The sequence below is a fragment of the Pelodiscus sinensis genome, chromosome 19, assembly GCF_049634645.1.
Source record: "Pelodiscus sinensis isolate JC-2024 chromosome 19, ASM4963464v1, whole genome shotgun sequence".
In the NCBI taxonomy this organism is placed as follows: domain Eukaryota; kingdom Metazoa; phylum Chordata; order Testudines; family Trionychidae; genus Pelodiscus; species Pelodiscus sinensis.
Window position 1 is genome coordinate 12,764,584 of NC_134729.1, and position 21,949 is coordinate 12,786,532.

At 61.2% G+C, this 21,949-nt stretch overlaps 1 protein-coding gene across 3 annotated transcripts in view; it reads left to right on the forward strand.

Moving 5' to 3' along the window:
• LYL1 (LYL1 basic helix-loop-helix family member) overlaps positions 1-21,949 on the forward strand; it is a 28,997-nt gene that overhangs the window by 2,300 nt on the left and 4,748 nt on the right. The window contains exons 2-3 of one of the 3 annotated variants that reach the window (XM_075902357.1): positions 369-637; positions 12,481-12,579. In XM_075902357.1, coding sequence (XP_075758472.1) covers positions 12,543-12,579 — 37 coding nt within the window. In that variant the 5' untranslated portion in view covers positions 369-637; positions 12,481-12,542. Of the gene's footprint in view, positions 1-368; positions 638-11,403; positions 11,642-11,877; positions 12,373-12,480; positions 12,580-21,949 lie in introns of those variants that run through there. The other 2 variants (XM_075902358.1, XM_075902355.1) reach the window with 2 other exon arrangements.

Consider the following 21,949-nt stretch of genomic DNA (forward strand, 5'->3'; position numbering starts at 1 on the left):
CCCTCAGAGACACCCGCCCTCTGCCCTGAATTAATTACCCTCTGGTGAATCCAGGGACTATCCCGTGGGAGGGCTGAGGCCCAGCCCCCAGGAAAGGCCAGGCTCCCCATGCAGCAGGGAAGGGCTGAGGTGCAGGTAGGAAGGAATCTAGCTGGAGCAGGCACCTGGCTTCCATCAGAAACTGGTGGCCCTTTGAGAGGTTCTGCCAACCCCAGGGGGGAGTAGGAGCAGAGCTAAGCCCAGGGCCTTTCACCCCCCGACGCGTCTTCATGATCGTGCTGGGTCGCGCTGTCGTGTTTCTGGCGTAGACCCTCGCCCTGCGGTGGCAGCCCACGCACCGAACAGCACCCGCTTTTCTGTGATTCCAGGCGGGCGAGTGTCTACTCCAGTCATTCCTCGGCTCCGACCCCCAGCACGGGGCGACTGGCGTTCCAAGGAGGATGCTGGGAAGTCAGAGTGGCTGCAGAGAGGAGCCATGGCAAGGGCCGGAGAGCGAGAGCCGTACAGCGTTGGGGCGTCTGAGTGCCTCGAAGAGGGAGCAGGGACGTGGAGAGCGCGCCGGCGAAGCTACTGGGGGCCGGGGGAGAAAAGCAGAACAAGACCCCGCGGCCGGACGCGCTCAGCTCAGGCACTCAGTGTGAGTAGGCGGGTCATTTGTCACCCGACGCATGTCCCTAGGAAGTGGCAGATTCCCCGTGAGTCACACACCGGGACAGCAGCGGTCACAGTCTGGGCTACTGGGGGGCACAGGCAACCCATGTCCTCCAGGGGAGGGGGCACCCCGCTTCAGCAATTCAAATCTGGGGGTGCATGACCCCCCATGCCTCGCCAGCTGGCCCTGGTGGAGCTGAGCAGCCCGGAGCCCCCAGATACCAGTGTCGCTGTATCCATCCCAGCAGTGAAAGGACGCTGGGGCGCCCCGGGGTGCCGCTTTGGCAAGGAGCCAGCAGGAGGCGCGGCAGCTCGCAGCTGAGCAAATCCCCAGCCTTGCGCCGGGCGCCCCCCAGTGGCCCCAGGCCAAACTGCAGCGGTTTGGAGCCAGCTGTTTCCACTCGGAGCCCAGCTGCTGTGGGGCTGCCTTGTGTAGAAGGAGCAACACCGCCCCCCAGTGGGGCAACTAGGCCAGCGCAGCCGCTGAACGTAGCGCAGGGCTGGCTTGGGGACCCCCATCGCCCTGGCCACGAGACCCCTCCCCCAGCTGGGGATAGAACCCAGGAGCCCCGGCTCCCAGGCCCCCGACTTGATGGGGGCTAATTTCGCTACAACTAATCAGGAAAGAGATCTGGGAGTCATGGTGGCTAGTTCTCTGAAGACGTCCACGCAGTGGGCAGCGGCAGTCGAAAAAGCAAACAGGATGTTAGGAATCATTAAAAAAGGGATAGAGAATAAGACAGAGAATCTCTTATTGCCCTAATATAAACCCATGGTACGCCCACATCTGGAATACTGCTACAGATGTGGTCTCATTTCAAAAAGATGGCATCGGAAAAGGTTCAGAGAAGGGCAACTAACATGCTGAGGGGTTTGGAACGGGTCCCATAGGAGGGGAGATTAAAGAGACTGGGACTTCTCAGCTTGGAAAAGAGGAGGCTAAGGGGGGGATAGGTTAGAGTCTATAAAATCATGGGCGGGGTGGAGAAAGTGAATAAGGAAAAGTTCTTTACTTGTTCCCATAATATAAGAACTAGGGGCCACCCAATGAAACTAATGGGCAGCAGGTTTAAAACAAACAAAAGAAAGTTCTTCTTCACACAGCGCAGAGTCAACCTGTGGAACTCCTCGCCGGAGGAGGTTGTGAAGGCTGAGACCATAACAGAGCTTAAAAGAGAACTAGATAAATTCATGGAGATTAAGTCCATCAATGGCTATGAGCCAGGCTGGGTGAGGAATGGTGTCCCTGGCCTCTGTGTGTCGGAGGGTGGAGATGGATGGCAGGAGAGACATCGCTTGCTCATTCCCTGTTCGATTCCCTCCCTCTGGGACACCCGGCATTGGCCACTGTGGGCAGACAGGACACTGGGCTGGATGGACCTTTGGTCTGCCCCAGTCTGGCCGTTCTTATGACCCCAGAGTGAGGCTTTCTGCTGGGGATGTGGGTCTCAGGTTTGGGGCATCTCTCCCTGGGGGAGGGGGAGGTCTCCCAGTTTTTGGTCAAGGGGGGACAGTTCTGCCCACAGCCACTCCTGATGGGGGCTGGAATCCTCTAGGGAAGGGGCAGCTGGGCCCAGGGCCCCAGACCAAGGATAAGATGGGGAGAGCCCGCAGGGTGCAAGGCTGCCTCTTAGGGCTGCGGGGGCCCAGCCCCCCAACTCGGTCCAGGGGGAATCCAAGCACTGTTTGCAAAGGGCGTCATGCCAGGGACAGCTCTGCTGCAGGGCATGACTGACCCCCGCAGGCATGGCCCAGCCTTACCCACACGGTTCTCTTCCCAGAAGACCCCCTGCACCCCACACTGACTGCGAGACCCCACCCCTCACAGAGCGGGGGCTTCTGTGGCAGCAATGGGCAGCCTAGGCTAGGGGACGTCCCTCCTCCATCTCAGTGGGCCACAAGATTGGCACAACCCTGGCGGGCCAGGGGAGCGTTGCTCACTGCACCTGCGGGCTGTGCCCGCTGACCTGTGGCAGCGCTGTGACGGGCTGCAGAGGGAGCGCCCGGCTAGTGCCATGTGCAGCCAGCACCCCTCTTCCCGCACGGGCCCTGGCTGTGGGGGCCGGCCACTTTCGGAATCCCGGGAGGGCACCCGGGCGGGTGGAACCCCGAAGAATCGGGCAACCCTGTGTGTGAGCAACAGTAAACGAAGGCGGCACAGAGAGCCCCCAGGGGCCGTTAGCTGCCCACCCCTGCTGTCCTGGCCTGTCGCAGCTGAGCACGGCTCACACCAGCCTGGGACAGCTCCGCCCGCCCTCCTCCCCCCCACTGGACACATGGGACAGCTCCGCCCGCCTGCCTCCCCCCCACTGGACACATGGGACAGCTCCTCCCTCCCCCACTGGGCACATGGGACAGCTCCCCCCGCCCGCCTCCCCCCCACTGGACACATGGGACAGCTCCCCCAGCCCGCCCTCCCCCCCACTGGACACATGGGACAGCTCCTCCCTCCCCCACTGGGCACATGGGACAACTCCGCCCGCCCGCCTCCCCCCCACTGGACACATGGGACAGCTCCCCCAGCCCACCCTCCCCCCCACTGGACACATGGGACAGCTCCCCCAGCCCGCCCTCCCCCCCCACTGGACACATGGGACAGCTCCCCCAGCCCACCTCCCCCCCCCCACTGGACACATGGGACAGCTCCTCCCTCCCCCACTGGGCACATGGGACAACTCCGCCCGCCCGCCTCCCCCCCACTGGACACATGGGACAGCTCCCCCAGCCCACCTCCCCCCCCCACTGGACACATGGGACAGCTCCTCCCTCCCCCACTGGGCACATGGGACAACTCCGCCCGCCCGCCTCCCCCCCACTGGACACATGGGACAGCTCCTCCCTCCCCCACTGGGCACATGGGACAACTCCCCCCTCCCGCCCTCCCCCACTGGACACATGGGACAGCTCCCCCCCCCGCCTGCCCTCCCCTACTAGGCACAAGGAAATGGGCAGGGGGTGCACAGCAGAGCACCGTGCCCCACAGAGGATGAGCCCAGGAGGGGGGCATCAGACTCCGCAGCCTGTGGCCACGATGGTGGGTGGAGAGACAGTCGCCCTTGTGCCCTGCCCCCGGCCTGGTCCTAGGTAACACCAGGGGACCAGGGCTACATCCCCTGAGGCACACCCCTCCGAAACAGACACCCTGTGCACCCCACCACACCTGTACACACCCAGCCAGGACACACCTCCATCCGCACAACCACAACTCCCAGTCTGGCCACAGACCACAACTGCCCCCCACCCGCCCGCTGCTCTGGAGGGTTCCCTGGGGGGGCTGGGCTGAATAATGAAGAGTATTGCTAATTAGTGAGGGGGGGGGGGCTCTCCATTAACCCTCTGTGCCCCAGACTTCCTGGCCTGGGTGTTTTCGTGGCCTTAGCCAGGAGCCCCCATACACGAGGGTGGCATGGGGGGGCCTGCCACCTGCTGGGGGGTTCTGTCATGCGCATCCTGTTTGCAACAAGAGGCCGTTTGCTGCACCCCTATCTGCCCTCCCTCGCCCTCCCCCTGCAGGCAGGAAGAGGCCGGAAGCAGATAGGGCCGGCTGCATCCTGCTAGGCTGACCAGGTGCATCCTGCCACCAAGCCCTGCCAGTGCGGGGGCGAGGCAGTGTGAGTGGGGCCGGGTGTGCGCAAGTGTGCACAGTCGTGTGAGGGGGGTTCGGCTGTATGATGTGTGCAAGTGCGCTCGGCCGTGTGCTGAGTGCAACCCGGGGGCGGCTGTGCACAACTGTGTGTTGTGTGTGAGTGTGCACAGTCGTGTGAGGGGGGGTTCGGCTGTATGATGTGTGCAAGCGTGCTCGGCCGTGTGCTGAGTGCAACCCGGGGGCGGCTGTGCACAACTGTGTGTGAATGTGCACAGTCGTGTGAGGGGGGGTTTGGCTGTATGATGTGTGCAAGCGCGCTCGGCCGTGTGCTGAGTGCAACCCGGGGGCGGCTGTGCACAACTGTGTGCTCTGTGTGAGTGTGCACAGTCGTGTGAGGGGGGGTTCGGCTGTATGATGTGTGCAAGCGCGCTCGGCCGTGTGCTGAGTGCAACCCGGGGGCGGCTGTGCACAACTGTGCTGTGTGTGAGTGTGCACAGTCGTGTGAGGGGGGGTTCGGCTGTATGATGTGTGCAAGCGCGCTCGGCCGTGTGCTGAGTGCAACCCGGGGGCGGCTGTGCACAACTGTGCTCTGTGTGAGTGTGCACAGTCGTGTGAGGGGGGTTCGGCTGTATGATGTGTGCAAGCGTGCTCGGCCGTGTGCTGAGTGCATCCTGGGGACGGCTGTGCACAACTGTGTGCTGTGTGTGAGTGTGCACAGTCGTGTGAGGGGGGTTCGGCTGTATGATGTGTGCAAGCGTGCTCAGCCGTGTGCTGAGTGCAACCCGGGGGCAGCTGTGCACAACTGTGCTGTGTGTGAGTGTGCACAGTCGTGTGAGGGGGGTTCGGCTGTATGATGTGTGCAAGCGTGCTTGGCCGTGTGCTGAGTGCAACCCGGGGGCGGCTGTGCACAACTGTGCTGTGTGTGAGTGTGCACAGCTGTGTGCTAGGGGTGTCTACACGTAGTTGTGCTCAGTTCATCTGAATGACTACACGCCCCTCCGCTCTTGCTGCCTCTGTGTCAGAGGCAGCAGGGTGAGGAGAGGTGGGGGCCAGTGCCCAGGGGGAGCCGGCTTTTAAGCCAGCTGTCCATGCGTGCCTGCTCCCGCAGAGCTGCCTATCTCCCCCCTTGCTGCTTCCCACAGAGGCAGCAGTGCAGGGTGGGGCAGGAGGGAGCCGGTGCTCAGGGGGAGCCCCCTTTAATGGGGGGCAGGCAGGAGATGGCACATGCAGGAAGTGGCTTTCAAGCTGGCTCCCCACAGGTATAGGCTTCCATGGAGGCCTTCCAGCCCCCCACGCTGCTGCCTCTTTATCAGAGGCAGCAGCGGGGGGCAGAGGGCAGGTGGAAGCTGGCGCTCCTACCTCCCCCACCCCCGACATGTAAACATGTAACAGCTAAAAATCCCAGCGTTTACACAGATGCTTGTTCGTTAACATCCCTAGAGTGCGCACGGCGTTGTGATGTGGAACGGGTCCCATGTGAAGGGAGATGAAAAATACTTGATCTTTTCAGCATAGAAAAGACGAGACTGAGAGGGGATAGGAGACAGGTTTATAAAATCCTGACTGGTGTGGGAAAAGTGAATAAGGAACAGTTATTTACTTGTTCCTATAATATAAGAACTAGGGGTCACCAAATGAAATGAATAGGTAGCAGGTTTAAAAAAAAGAAAAGGAAGTTTTTCTTTATGCAGCATGCAGTCAACCTGTGGAACTCCTTGCCTGAGGATATTGTGAAGACCAGGACTTTAACAGGGTTCAAAAAAGAACTAGATAAGAACAGCCAGACTGGGTCAGACCAAAGGTCCGTCTAGCCCAGTGTCCTGTCTGCCGACAGTAGCCAAAGCCGGGTGTCCCAGAGAGAGGGATCACAACAGGTAATCCTCACGTGATCCCTCCCATCTCCCACTTGCAGACAAACAGAGACTAGGGACACCATTGCTACCCATCCTGGCTAATAGCCATTGATGGACCTAATTTCCATGAATCTATGTAACTCTTTTTTGAACCCTGTTAAAGTTCTGGCCTTCACCACGTCCTCTGGCAAGGAGTTCCACAGGTTGACTGTGCGCTAAGTGAAGAAAAACTTCCTTTTGTTTCTTTTGTAGATAAATGAATGGAGGGTAGGTTCATCAATGGCTATTAGCCAGAGTGGGTAGGAATGGTGTCTCAGCCTCTGCTGCGGGAGGGATTACGGGAGGATTCCCTGTTCTGTTCGCCCCCTCTGGGGCACCTGGCATTGGCCACTGTCGGCAGACAGGACACTGGGCTGGATGGACTTTGGTCTGACCCAGTGTGATCGCTCTTATGGTCTTATTTTCTTATGTTCAAGTATGTGCCACGTTGGTATGTTTGTGAGTGCGCACAGCCTGGCACTGCGTGTTTGTGAGTGCGCACAGCCTGGCGCTGCGTGTTTGTGAGTGCGCACAGCCTGGCGCTGCGTGTTTGTGAGTGCGCACAGCCTGGCGGTGCGTGTTTGTGAGTGCGCACAGCCTGGCGCTGCGTGTTTGTGAGTGCGCACAGCCTGGCGCTGCGTGTTTGTGAGTGCGCACAGCCTGGCGCTGCGTGTTTGTGAGTGCGCACAGCCTGGCGCTGCGTGTTTGTGAGTGCGCACAGCCTGGCGGTGCGTGTTTGTGAGTGCGCACAGCCTGGCGCTGCGTGTTTGTGAGTGCGCACAGCCTGGCGCTGCGTGTTTGTGAGTGCGCACAGCCTGGCGCTGCGTGTTTGTGAGTGCGCACAGCCTGGCGCTGCGTGTTTGTGAGTGCGCACAGCCTGGCGGTGAGTGTTTGTGAGTGCGCACAGCCTGGCGCTGCGTGTTTGTGAGTGCGCACAGCCTGGCGCTGCGTGTTTGTGAGTGTGCTGCAGTGTGAGTGCACGAGAGTGAGTGGGTGTGTTCAGATGTGCTCTGCCACATGCAGTGTGCATGTCTCAGTGCATATCTACAAAAGTCAGTGAGTGTGTATGCTGGGGTGTGCGGGAGGAGTGTGCACAACAGCATGAGAAGGGGAGTGTGTGTGGTAGCATGGGGGAGTGTGGCAGTGTGGGGGAGGGGAGTGCGTGGGGGAGGGGAGTGGGTGGCAGTGGGGGTGGGGAGCGGGTGGCAGTGGGGGAGGGGAGCGGGTGGCAGTGTGGGGGTGGGGAGCGGGTGGCAGTGGGGGTGGGGAGCGGGTGGCAGTGGGGGGAGGGGAGCGGGTGGCAGTGTGGGGGTGGGGAGCGGGTGGCAGTGGGGGGAGGGGAGCGGGTGGCAGTGTGAGTGTTCAGGGTTGTGCAAGACCCAGGCAGGGCTTGTGAGGTGACTGAAGCGCTGGGCTGGGACCCCTCGCCAGGGGCTCGCCTCCGCCCGTTCTCAGCTGACACGATGGCGCTACGCCCGGAGCAGGCGGTGCCACCATGGAGACCAGCCGAGAACTCGGCTCGCTCACACGCTCGTGCACACGCGCACACACTCGTGCACACGCGCACACACTCGTGCACACGCACTCCGGCACAAGCAGGGGCCATTGGGGGCTGTTAAGTCTCACTGCAGCTTATTTGCTGCTCCCTCTGCCCTGCCTCAACCACCCCACCTCCTCCTGCCCCCTCCCGAGGCCTCCAGACCGGCCCCCCTGGGGAGCAGGGTCCCCAGCCCGGCTCTTTCCATGCCCGGCCCCTCGAAGGAAGGCCTGGCCCAGCTTGCTCGGGGGAAAGCCCAACGCCTGGGAGCATCGCTTGCCAGGTGCGGTGGCGTCCATGGGGCCCACCCGTCTCCTGGGGAAGTGTTGCTGGGGGGAGCATCGGAGCCCCTGTTGCTACGGAGAGTGTTGCTAGGAGGAACATCGCCATGGAGAGTCACCATGGTTGAGGGATGGCGGGCGATGCTGCGGGCAGAGATCTTGGCAGAGCCCCGGTCAGACTCAGACCCTGGAAGGGGGGACACTCGTAGGAGTGGGGCAGGGTCAGGGGGCGTCGCTCCCCAACTCTCACCGCCCCCTCCCCCCAACCAAAAACCAACTTCAGCCTAAGTGAGGTTGCCCGGCTCCAGGCCACCCCAAATCACTGAAAAGTGGCCCCCGACTGCCTGGGCAGGGCCCATTCTCCACACGCCAGGGATCCCCACTCCACACCCCCAAATCTTAGTTCCTTGTGCCCTGCCCCACGGCTCCATGCCCCCAACACCTGGCTCCCCGGGGTCTTCCCCCCAGCGCAGCTCAGTCCATTCACTGCAAACTCTCCGGAACAGCAGCTGTAACTTCCCCCAGACAGAGACCCCCCCAAATCAGCCGGGCCTGGCTCCAGGCCAGCGGGGGCGCCCCGCCCCGGCTCATTAAGGAGCCGCGCCGTGACGGCTGTGCGTGGAGCTGGCCGCGTCCCCGCTCTGGGAGAGTCAATTCCAGGACTGGCGCAGGAAGCAATGCGAGCGAAACAAGTCTATAGCTCTGTGTGAAGTGGCCCAATGACTCTGACTAATATTTTCCTGAGCAGTGGCTCCGAGGGGAGGGGGAAGTGAGGGAATTTCCGGCCATTCTGGGCTAGGACCTGCCGTTATTCATAAGTACCCGCCCCGCCCCCCGGCATCAGACCGTCTGGCTGCCTCTCGCGCCGTGGCTCGGTTTCAGCAGGGCGAGCCCGTGTGAGATTCAGGCGATACGTGGACGGCACACAGATCCCGCCCGCTCGGAGAGCACATGCACCTAAAGGAGAATCCTGGAGCGGTGACTGCAGTATAGGGCATATGGCACACAGCGGAGCGGTTTTGATTCCACCTACACGTTGTCTCATGCCCGCATGCGCAAACGTCCCATTGTGCCAGGTGCTGCATGGACCCTGACCAAAATCAGGTCCCCCCTGTGCCGGCTACCGACCCTGAAGAAGATCAGGACCCCCTGCCCCACGGTCCTGCCTGAAGAGCTCATAGGCTAATCAGATACAGGGGAAACTGAGGCACCAAGAAGGGCTGGGACGTGCTCAAGGCTGGGCCTAGAACTCAGCTGTCCTGCGTCACAAGCCAGCACCCTTGCCTCTCCCAGCAGCATGTGAGGTTTGACAGCAGGGCCGAGCCAGGCCCTACACACGGCGGGGCGGTAACACCATGGCTCTGGGATGCGGTAGCCGAGCTGGTCCGAATGGTATGGGGGCATTTGGGGCGGCGGTGGGCAGAGTCCTGTGGGTGTGGGGGGCAACCGGACAAGCTCGGTCTCTGCGAACATCCAGCGAACTTTGCTGGCCCGGGTGCGGCTGGCACTGGCCACAGTCTCATGCTTCCGGACTCCCAGCTAAGCCTTTGACCCCAGGCCCTCCCTGAGCTGGGGAGAGAACCCCAATGTCCTGGATTCCACCTTCGAGGGGGGCGTGGGGGCCTCTGCAGGGGAGGGGCTGTTGTCTCCTGTTCCGGAGCAGTGGGGATGGGCTGCTGTCACAGCTGGGATACCAGGGGGATGGGCTGGCAGTCGGGGGCAATTACAGACGGCAGGAACTGGAAGGAACGCAGAGGAAATCCGAGTTCAAGCCCCCTGCCCAGCCGAATGGAGGCTGAGGGGAGGAAGCTCAGTCGGTGACTCAGAGCGCCGTGTTGTGGGCAGCCCCCAGGGCCAGGAGAAGCCAGATGTGCCCCCACCTCTCGTGCCCCTGGCCCAGCACCCCGCTCACCCTGTGCGGGGACCAGCCAGTGTTCCCAGTTAGCTGAGCACTGGGAGAGATTCCAGTGGCGCCCAGCTGATGAGCCGAGTGCTCACAGCTAGGTTTGTGTTTCTACGGGTGGTGCCCATTCGCACATGCCTCGGTGCACGTAACCTTTATTCCGCACATGGATGGAAAAGAGGAGCGGGGACATTGGAATGCAGCTGCCTCTGGGGTGGTGGGGGCAGCAGGAGGGTCGGGATCGAGGGGCATCGGCAGAGTTGTGTGGGGATGGGGAACGGGACACGGGGCCTTTCCCCATCCAGGCCTAGTGGCCCTCAGTGAGAGAGGGCCAGGAGTCTTCCCCGGGGTAATCCTGCGGCATTTGGGATCCCCAATGGGGGGAGCTGGGCGTGGGCCTTAGCACTGAATGCAGCTGGGTCCTGCCTTTTCCCGGGCTTCCTGCTGGAAGCTCTCCAAAGGAAAAGCAGCCCCCACCCTAGGACTGGGGACCTGGGGGTGGTGTAGGAGAGGCTACCGTGCTCTGGGCAGGGAGGGGCACCCGCTGCCCCACGTCGCTGCAGGCTGGCTGGAGCATGGCCTTGTCCCTCTGCTACGGATGGGGAAACAGAGGCAGGTAGTCCCGGCTCCCAGCCCCCGCTGCTCTCACCATTGAACCACCCTGCTGTGGGGTGGGGGGGGATGATAGAGGCCTTTGTAAAAACCTTCAATGTAAAACAGAAAACGAAACTCCTTGTTTTGTAGGAACTTCCCCAAAATGTCAGAGCCACTGGGCGGAGCTGGGGTGGGGACTGGCTCGCACCCCAAGGCTGTGTGCGCCCCTCCTGCCCGTGTGGCCCCACGGGAACAGGCAGGGGGGCTGGCGCATGCTCAGTGAGGGTGACGGCTCGGCCTCTTCTATCCCTAACCGCTAACAAGCCTTCCCCGGCTTTCCCCCGGTCTTGTAACGTGGCCTCCCTCGGGCACATTTCCACAGGGACAGTCCGGCTCCACGGTGCTATGTCAGGCTGCGGGAGGCGCCCGAGCCCGCGATCCCGCCTCGCTGAGCGCGCCGGTTCTTTGGAAGTAGAGCGGGTCGCCAGCGCCCGATTGCGAAATCAGCGGTTCCGAAAGGGCTTCGAAAGAAGAGGCGCCACGTGCGTCGCTCAGACGGCGCCTCGTATTTCGGCCTGCGGGGCAGGGTCCACGCACCCTCCCTGAGGCCAGGGTGACGGACCCCCCTTCCCCGGCCCGCTGCGGAGCCCTGCTCCCACACAGGCGGGCTCTAGAGGGGAGAAGGGTTGTAACTGTGCCCTGGGAATGGCTGGAACTGTGCAAAACAAAGCTCTGGCGCCCGAGGCAACCCCCCGGCCGGAGAGCTCCAGGCCGAGGGCTTGGGGTCCGGCGAAGCTGGAAGGTGCGGAACAAGCCGCAGGCCGGGAGCTGTGTAGGATGGACAGAGAGGCTGCAGCCGGGTGAGAAGCAAAACCAACGGTTTCCTTCTCACTGACGGGGCCCCCAAGTGCGAAGCAGAAGGACACGCCCCGTATTCCTCTTGCACACCAGTGCCTATGGGGCGCAGGCTAGCAGCTTTTGTGTGCTCCAGCCCCACAGAGAGGCGGTGGGGGGCCGGAAGTGCCAGCACAGGAGCCTCAGTTCTGGGAGGAGAGCCCTGAGCCTGGAGCCCCCTCCTAGCAGGCAGAGCGCACACACTGCGTGAGAGGCAGTCTCTGCCCCAATGAACGTACAGTGCACGTAGACTGAGGAGAGGGGAAACTGAGGCACAGAGCAGCACCATGACTTGCCCAGGAGGTCAGTGGCAGAGCCAGGAATAGAACCCACGAGTCTCGAATTCCAGCGGTGGGGGGGGGGCAGTCAAGTAGCTCCCACCCCCGTCCCACCCCCGCCTCTCTCTCTCATGTGCTCTCCCGCCCCAGCACGGGTGCGAGGACCGCCTCCGTGGCCCCTCTCCCGCCCCCCGCGGGCGGCTCGTCTCTGCACCCGCAGCCCGGGATTTCGTTCCCAACTCCCGGCTTTTCCTGGCGACCCGACGGGAGCCTGGGTTGTGGTGCCAGCCCCACTCAGACCCTACCCTGGAGGGAGGCAGGCCCTGTGGTCCCCGAAAGCCGGGTGCCCAGTGCCTGTCAGGACCCCCCAAAGCCGGCAGGGCCCCGGGGTTCCCATTCCCCAGATCCAAGGTTACCCAGATTAGCAGCCGTGTAATTAACGAAGAGCTTCCCAGCTCCCGCTGTTAACACTCCTGTTTGGCGGGTTCTGTTATTCCACTACAGTTTCCTCTTGTTTTCTTTCCAAGTCTCCCGTTAGGTCGAGTCTGACTAGGAGTTTCCTTATCAGCGCCGACCAGGCAGCCCTTCGCCTCTTATCTACCAACAACAGCACATCCCCAGTCCAACCAGCAGGAAACCTCTCTCGGGGGTGGAGGGGGGAGGGCTTGCAGGGGGGTGGACCAGACTTCTTCAAATCTTAGTGGCCACATAGTGCCTGTGGAAAAAAAAAGAGAGGCAGAGCGGTGGCGTGTGTGGGTAAGGGGGGGGGTAGCAAGTAGGATGGGGGGGCAGTGGAGGCCGGGAAAGACGCTTCAACCTATTTGACTCCCCCCCCAAAAAAAAACCCCAAATTTTTCACCCTAGCGCCAACCGCTGGGACCCGCCGAGAAGACGGAGACTAGACCCACAGATCATGGAGACGGCACATGGTGGCCAGGAGCAAGCATGTGGCAAAGTTCTGGGGTAAGGCGCCGCGGGCGCGGAGACGCTCCCGTCTCGATGGCTTCCCGGTGGCTTCTCGTGAATCATGGCTGGGCAACGCGTGGGCCCTTCACCCCCCACACCCCGCTTCACACCACTGGGAGCAGGCTCCGGGTCAGTGCGGGCTGACCGTACGGTTCATCCCACCTGCTGGGAAGGGAATTAAGGGCGAAGGGATCCTGTATCTCCTCTCCAGGAGGGGGCTATGTTGGGTCTGATGAATATTCAGCGATGTTTACCTGTGGGGTTAGTGTGGGGCTGTGCAGCTCATGGGACAGCTTGTGGGCCGCTCACTGAGCTCCGGCGGGGATTGATTTGAGCTCGTTTCACAAAGGATGGCAGCTCTTGAAAGTAGCCACATTTGGGATTGCAGTTTGGCCTGGGTGCTTTCGGTTTGCTTCCCCTTTTCTTTGGTGACTTGCTTGTTGTCGATTTGAGCGAAACCCCCGAGAAGCAGAGCGATTTCCTGCTCTTTTCGATCCTATTTTTGGAAATGCGCTGCTTTTTCAATGTTGCTGGCCTTGTTTCATTGGTACATCGCCGTAAAAGAATCGATCCCTCCAGCCCTCTTGATCAGGGAGTATTTTCTCCTGATATTTGTCTATTTCTGTGAATTCTTTTGCGGTAGCTTAGTACTGAGTATGATGGATTTATTATTAGAAACTATTCAGAAGCAGCAGCCAAAACTACCAGCATCAAAAATCGCGTGAGGAGCAAAATGCTATGCATGAATGTGCCCGATCCTTTTCCCCGACACATTTTTGTTTTGAAACTAGAACTCAGAATTGTACCAAAACATAATATCCTTGGGTGGAATTAATTTGACAGAAACTTTACCATTTCACAAGGGTTAGTTTTTGTTATTCTATCGGTTAATCCAGAGGGTTTTTTTTTAAACAATTCTTGCACTGCCACTCACATTAATAAACCTTTTTTCTACTTGCTTGATGATAATCATTAGGTTTCCTCGTTCTGGCCATTTTTATCGTATCAGGTCTCTCTTGTTGCACAATGATACCGTATTCTCCACGTACTTTGGAACTTGAATTTAATTCATGGGGAAATTAATGAGTGAGCATCTGAATGTTTTCAACATTCGGCTTCATAAGATGAAAAGTTCCTTATTGTCTTATATCTCAGTGACACTTCAAAGCATTACAGTTCTGATTATGCATGTGTATGTATTGTATGCATGCAATATTGTAGATGCAGTTATAATAGATATAAACATGTTATCTACATTGTATATGCATATATATATATACATATGTAATTATATATGATCTATACACACATTGCATGTGCATATATACTTTATATAAATGAATGTATATATTAACTCGTGTATAATAATATCTATGTACTATATGCATCTATATATAAAATATTTATACATTATGATATAGGCACATATTAGAATAATAGAATATGAGGCAGGACCTCATGGCAGGACCAAGCACCATCTAGATCATCCCTGACAGGTGTCTGTCCAACCTGCTCTTAAATATCTCCAATGCTGGAGATTCCACAACTCTCCTAGGCAATTTATTCCAGTGTTTAACCACCCTGACAGTTAGGAAGTTTCTCCTAATGTCTATTCTAAATGTCCCCTGCTCCAATTTGCTATGTATATATGTATACATATTTTATATAAAATGAATATATTATATTAGTTGATCACGGTATTATGTTTGATACATATATGCATTTTATTTCATTTGACGATTTTTGGGTCAGAAAGAAAGAAAGAAGGTCCCGCTGAAATCAATAGCAAAAATCTAATACTTTCTGTATAATATAACACATTGCAAGCCAATAAGGCAAACCGGTTTTATGGCTATATAGGGATAGATTCTCACGTGGTATAAATTTTCACAATTTTCAGAATGCCATGATTGACTAGAGCTATGAAAATATTCTCTGGCTGAAGTTCTGTCTCATACATGTGTATGTATTTATGATCGATCCCCCAATACGCACACCCGCTTACTTGCAGTTTTTAAAATGACCAACTAGCATTCGTCAACAATCTATTGATGGGGCTCAAATTTTTCAAAGGGTACCATCATTTTATTGGCTTAGAGATCCACCCTGGATTATTTTCTTCTTCTGCCCCCCCCCCTCCAGCCCCCGGTGTGCTCATGGATATATAATCAGGGACCTTTGGTCTCGGCTGAGGCCAGGGAAGGCTATAATGAAAGTGACTAGAAACAATTCCCTGGCAAAGACCAGCTGTCATTGCTTCTAGAGAAATCCACTTCTTGTTAATTTTTTGACTGTTTTCATTTATAGTTAGCTCTTACTCTGGTTAAACAAATCGGGGAGGACGCTGCCTCCGATTACATCGATTTGGACGGCATTTTCAAAACCATTTCCTCTATTTCGCTGCGCTTTCACGGCCCCGTCGCCCAGACAAAAGATGGTGTCAAGCCACATGAAACAGCGCATTCTTTTCCCTTTTCTCTTCTGCCGCTTTCTGTCGCCTTCCCTGTGAGACAGAGCACCGGGCTGGGGCTACCACGAGAAGTAGAAATGTGTTGTAGGGATTGGGTCAGGACCAAGGTGGACTGGACATGCCTGGAAAGAAACTCTTGGCGAGCCCTGCCAGGAGGGGGGGTTGGCTGGGATTTTTAAAATCAGTGTTACTTGCTCAGCGAGTTGGCCTGATGGGACCGATGTTGTCTGGGAGCGGTGCCGGAGAACCGGCCGTGGAACGAGACCGGTTGCTGTGCGTTCGCTACGAGGTGTGTGACGGGGCGCGGTACTGGGCGCGGCACGTTATTTATTAGGAAGGCGCCGCAGATCATGAAATCTGCGTCTTTTGTGTCCTTTTGCCCGATGTGCTGGGCAGCCTTTTCCAAGCGGGGAGTCCCTCACCAAAAGGGGGTGACAAAGCCGCTGGAGAGGGGTGGCTGCTGGCCAGGAGCCCAGCTCTGTACGCAGCATCCCTGCCAGCAGCAGCGCAGAGCAAAGGCGCAAGTCAGCAGGGGCGCCTTGGTGCGCGGCTCCGGCAAGAGCTGGCGGAGCTGTGGACAGAGCGGCGGGGACCCGGCTTGCTCTAGGCCAGGACCTGTACGAAATGGTAAGTTGCTTTCACCGCCGCGCAGCGGGAAGGACGGCAGACCCCTCACCCCCTTCCTCGTCCTGCAGCCCCCTTTTGGGTCGGGTCCCCCGTCTGAGAAACGCGGACTCGTGTGCTGTGGCCATTTTCAAACCCGCCTTCGTGCTGCGTGAGACACCGTGAAATCTAGGCGAGGCGTGTCCGACACCGTCGCCACGGCGGGACGGGCATGAACACGGATGTGGATTCGGCAGGGGCGCGGTTATTACGCGTCTCCTGTGAGCCCCAGACACAGCCCCCTTGAGCCCGATGCCGCCTGGTGCGAGTGCAAGAATCCAACTCTTCAAATACGGAGAGCAGGGTTCCCGGGAAGCCGGGCGCGCGTCCCAGTCCTGCCCAGCTGATTAGCGGCGCGCCTCCGCTTCGGGTTTTGTTTCTCCTGGGGGTGCACATCCGCACCTGCCTCAGCGCACAGAACAAATTATTCCGCACATGAAACAATTCCACACAGAAGAGGAAAAGATGCGAGGGGCCCTTGATGGAGAGTCCAGCGAGCAGCAAACATGCTCCAAGCCTGAGAAAACCTGACGTCTGGGAAAGGGTGAAACACCGGGGCACGTGGAGTCCTGAGAAAAGACGAGTGAGGGGCACCTGGGAACACTCCTCACATCCGCTCCAAGGCAGGGGCCGGACCAGCTGCTCCCCACGGCCCCGGGGCCAGGACAGGACCCGGCGGGATTCTCCGGCCGCAGGCGAGATCTAGAGCAGGTCTTAGGGGAATGTTCTAGTCCGAGGAGGCGTCCCGGGGCGGCTCTGGGCCCCCTCCCTGGAGGGCTGGGCACACACCCGGCCGGAAGGGTCGTGCTCACGTTTGGCTGGGCGGTCCCCGTGGGGGGGGGGGGGACCTTTCAGTGCGAATCCGCTGGCTCTGGGCTCCCAGGCGGGTTTATCGAGCTTTGAACCCAGCTAGGCCCCCCTCAGCCCAGCCCTGCTGCCCGGAGGGCTCTGCCTGCCCCCCCTGCCCCGTCCCGGAGCCCCCTCCCAGCCCAGCCTCTGATCCCCCCAGCAGCCCCTCCCCAGCCTTTGCCTCCTGTCCAGGTAACAGGGTCACCTGGGTCCCTCTCTCCCCCCCTTTGCTCCCCCCTGGCTGGAACCCACTGGCAGGGCACCAGGGGCCGCTCTCTGCCACCCATTGGCCTCCCCGGCCAGACCCGGCCCTGCCCTCCAAGCTGGGTCCCCCGGGCACCCGTCGCTGGGGGCTCCAGTTCTGTTCTGGTCCCTGCCACAACAAACTCCCCCCCCCCTCGTTACACCAGTGACCCCCAGGGCTGAGTGCCCCCCATGCAACCCACTGGAACCCCCAAGCCCGCCACTTCCTCCCCCCTCCCCCCTTCTGGTTTGACCTGAGCAGGGTCACTTGGCCAGGACCTGGGGAGTCCAGGGCCCCACCCCAGGAGAAAGCATCAGCTGTGGCCATCGCGCCCCCCTTCCACGGAGCCCTCCACCTCGCAATCTGGCATCGGCCTCTCGTCCGGGGCCGCCCGGCCAGGGGAGGGGGCGGTTACACTGCGCAGCCCCCAGACAGAGCCGGCTGCAGCTTCCTCGGGGCCCAGCCTGGCTGCTCTCCGGCGGCCCCTTGCCCACGTACCCAGCGGGCGGTTCCCCTGTCCGAGTCAGTCTGCCCAGCCTGGGGCCGAGGGCTGGCTGGGCCCCGGGAAGGGTTTGCGTCTTAGGAACTGGCCAGTCCCCGGCGGCCTCCCCTTCAGCCGGCTCCAGGTGGGCGCGTCCCAGACACGACACCGCTGCATCCCCACCCTGCCCTTCCCGGCTTTTCTGGAGGAGCCCCAGCACCGGGATACATGGTCCCCCGACAGCTCCCGCCAATAGCGGCCAGTCTCCGTCCCCGCAGCGCTGAAGGGGCAGGTGCCCCCTGAAGCCAAAGAACAGGACCAGGAACTAGAAGAGCCCGATCGGGGATACCAACTGCACCCTGGCCTCGGGGCCACGGACCCCGCCTGTCCCCTTCGGGGGACCCCAGCAGCGTGGACCTGGGCTCCCCCCGACTTGTCCAGATCCCCTCCGGCCGTGGCATGGTGGAGGCATTGGACACCGCGATGGCGCTGAGCTTCCGAGAGCCCACCCAGAACCGGCCTGGCCCATCCTTCTCGGGGACCGGCACCACGGGAAACGCCCAGGGACTGGAGGACGGCGGGGTGCCCCCTAGAGCCAGCCTGTGTCCCCTGGTGCACAGCCCTCTGGAGCGGCCTTCCCCTCCCGTTCATCCCCCGTCAGGTCCAGGGGCCCCCTCACCCTTCCCCCGCACAGCGACTCGAACGGGGCGAGCCCGCTGGCTTCCCGGGGCACGTCCCTGCGTGCGAACGGCCGGGGGGGGGGGGGGGGGCGCTGGTCCCAGGCCGACGGGGGCTGGTGCGCCCAAGAGTTCAGCATCTTCATGAGTGACCCGCTCCCCAGCCCGCTGGGCGGCTGAGGCCCAGGAGGGCCGGACCCTGCGTTTCTCCCGCAAGCACCGGAGCTGGACCCCCGGGTCTGTGAGGACACCTTCGGGACCCCCCCGCCCCCGCTGAAAATGCTCCGCAGTGCGTCGGCCGCCTGGAGAGAGGGCAGCGCCCCAGCCTCGGGGTAGCGAACCGCCCCCCGGCTGGGTTCTTCCCTGACCGGCTCCCTGCGGAGGGGCCCCGCTAGACCCATCGCCGCCTCCTGGGACGGCTCCTCTGCGGTGGGCAGGGGCCTCAAAGCCGCGTTACGCTTCCCCTGGGCCCCCCCGGCCGGGGTCACAGGCCCTGCCGTGCCAGGGGACAGCGTCACGGACCCGGCCAGATGTTCTGCAGCAGCCTCCGCCGGGGCTCCCCGAAAAGGGACAGGCACCTTGACGGGGGGTTCCGATTACACCCTCAGGGTCAGGTGGGCATCGGGCACCAGCTGGTCCGGGCCAACCACCTCGGGCCAGGCCAGTGTCACCTCCGCCCGCGTCCCCGGACGTTCCTCCCTCCCTGCCCTGCTGGCCCCCTCCCCTTGGCACAGCCCAGCCCAGCCCGCCCCTGCGCTCCAAGGGCTCTGCCTGGCTGCCCTTTCCCCCCCTTCCCCCCCCGCATGGTGCCACTGTCCCTCTTGGCCACGCTTTGGAGTCGTTTCCCCAGCGCCGCCATCTCGGGGCCCATCCCAACCCCCCACCCTGGCCGCCTCCTCCATCTCCAGCTCGGGCTGCCCCGCTCCCCAGCTCCCCAGGGGAGAGCCCGGCGGAGACCCCCTGCGCTGACCGAGTCGGCTCCGTCGGGGTCCCGGCTGCTACGCGGGCGGCCCTGGGGCTGCGCCCTGGCTCTCTGGGCATCTCGGGCGCTCCAGCTGCGCCTGCTCCACCCGCCGAGCCACGACCCTGCGTGAGCCTCCCCCCCGCCCAGCCCCACGCCCTGCCCAGACGGGCCGGGTGGCTCTGGTGGAGCTGGGCACAGGCCGGTTCCGTGTCGCTGGCAGGCGCTCGCTGCAACGCGCCAGCGGCCCGCGGGGTCCCTCTGAGCCGTCCCCTGCTACCACGGCTCACGAGTCGCCCCCACACTCGGCCCGTGGTCCCTGGGCTGAACTCCCGGGTGTCCCCTCTCTCGGGGTTAGCCCCTCCGCCGCCCGGGACCGCACCTCTCGGGCGTCTGTCTCTGCCGTGGGCTCCCTGGGGGGTCCGCTCACTCTGGACCCCCGGGGCCTCCCCCCATGGGGATCAGCCACCCCCTTCGCCAGCCCAGCGCGAGTCTGCCCCACAGCCTGCTCCCCCTGCCCCATCCCGCAGCCCCCCCTTCAAGCCCAGCCTCCGATCCCCCCAGCAGCCCCTCCCCCCACCTGTGTCTCCTGTCCAGGTAACAGGGTCACCTGGGCCCCTCTCTCCTCTGCCCTTTGCTCCCCCTGGGGCCGCTCTCTGCCACCCACTGGCCTCTCTGGCCAGACCCAGCTGTGCCCTCTGAGCTGGGTCCCTCGGGCACCAGTTGCCGTATCAACAGACTCCACACACGCCCTGTTACACCAGCGACCCCCAGGGACACGGCTCCCTGGCCTACACTGGGGCTTTATTTCCAAATCTCCCCCCCCAAGGTCGACTGTATAAGCGGGGCGTCCACACGACCAAGTAAGAGGCTGCGGAATTTGAAATCCGCCTTCCCTCCGGAGCGGCGCTAGCGCCGGAATCGTTCAGTCGAGCGGGCGGGCGGGCGCCGGTGCCGCTATTGCGGAGTCACGACTCCCCGGAGTAAATGCAGCGAATGACCCCCCAGGGCTTCCTGGGGCTCTCAGCCAAGGTCGCGCGGCCAAGTACGGAGCCGCCGTGGCCTCCCCGCTAGCTCCAACCTGCTGAGTCGGGGGCTGCTGAGTCGAATGTTGAGAGTTTCCTAGAGTAGCCCTGGCCTGCGCCCCGCCCTGCAGGCAGCCCCTGGATCCCCCACAACCGCCTGGGGCGGGGGCTGGACTTGCTGACCCCCAGCGCTGTGATTGGAACGGCCCCCGTCATCACCACCCGGGCGAAGGCCCCAGTGCACCGTGGTCCCTGGGTCCCTCGTGTCCACGTGGCCTAGTCGATGGGTCAGGCCGATTTTCCCTCCCAGACGCTGGCTTGGCTCTAGCGCAGCAACCGATGTGCCTCTGCGGCCGATAACGCGGCTCTCTACCATGGTTTCAACCACTTTGCCTGGCACCCGTGTGACGTAGTGGGGGGGAACTTGCTGGTTTCTATGGGTCTGTGGTAACCCCACTGGCTGCCGCCGGTCCCACAGCCCAGAAGGACAGGGATGGGTCATTATGCAAAGGGATCTCTCAACCTGCCCGCCCAGCTACCCCCCATGGAGAGGAACAAAGGAAGGTGGATGCTGCCCTGGCTGGGGGGCAGGGCTGGAAGGAGAGTGAGTTAGTGTCGGTCTGGGAGCATGGAGGAAGCAGCCTCAGCAACAGGCTGGGGGGTTTAGAAGCCGAGACCCCTGCCCCATATCAAGGGGGGCTGAGGCATCCTAGGCCTGCCCTGTAACCTGATGACATCTGTGCTGTGCTGTATCCCGGAGAAGCAATAAACCACCTGTGGAGTCTGTTCGTGCCTTTTCGGGGGTGCAGGAGGCGGGGACCCCAACGCGCCGTCACAACCCGAGTGAGGCTTCCCCGAGTCAGTACGACAGAGACGCGTAGCCCCACAGGAGGCTGGAACAGGAAGGGCCTGCGAGGGGTCAGCGAGTCCAGCCCCCTGCCCTCGCAGCAGGACCAAGCACCCTGACCAGTGTCCGTCCCGCCTGCTCTTCCATATCTCCGGGGACGGAGATTCCACAACCGCCCTGGGCAATTTAGCCCAGTGCTTAACCGCCCTGACAGGCAGGAATGTCCAACCTCAGCCTCCCTTGCTGCAGTCTAAGCCCATCGCTTCTTGGCCTGTCCTCAGAGGCCTGGAGAACAATTTTTCTCCCTCCTCCTTGTTCCACCCTGTAACAGAGCTGGAAAGCTGCTGCCACGTCTAGAGGTGTGAAGTAAGTTAACGGGCCAATGGACTAGTCGATGGAAGGTCTATTGAGAACCCCTTTGTCGATGGGGGGCGCTACTGCCCCTGTGGCTCCGCATTTTACATGTACATGTGCAGAGCTGCAGTGAGGGTCGCTCCCAGGGCCGGCACGAGCCAGGACCCAGCGGTCAAGGTTCACGCTGGCTCCAGAACCAGCACAGCTCGGCCTCCTCTGCCCGCCCTCCCCGCTGACACAGTGCTGGGGGAACCCAGCTCTTACGCCGGCTCCCCCAGCACCGGCTTCTGCTCCCCACCGCTTGCTGCCTCGGATACGCGTCCCTCGCCTCGGCGCTGACATCCCTAATCCTGTCCCCTCGCAGCCTTCTCCTCTCCAGCCGAAAGCAGCCCCGTTCCTTCAGCCTCGCCTCCTCGCTCCTGTTCTCGAGACCTTTCCTCGCTTCGTCGCTCGTCTCTGGCCCGTCTCCAATTTCTCCACATCTTGCCTGAAATGTGGTGCCCAGACCTGGACCCACCCCTCCAGCGGAGGCCTGCTGAGCGCGGAGCAGAGCGGCAGAACGAGGCCTCGTGTCTGGCTCCCCGCACGCCTGGCCACGCCGCCCAGAGTCACGTTTGCTGTTTTTGCACCACTGTCCCACTGGTGACTCATGTTTAGTTTGTGGTCCGCTCTGACCCTCGGTCGCTCTCCGCAGGCCTCCTTCCTAGGCAATCACTTCCCACTGTGTGTGACACGGGCTGTTCCTCCCGAAGCGTTTGGCCATATTGAACTCCGTCCTCTTGCCCTCCGGCCATTT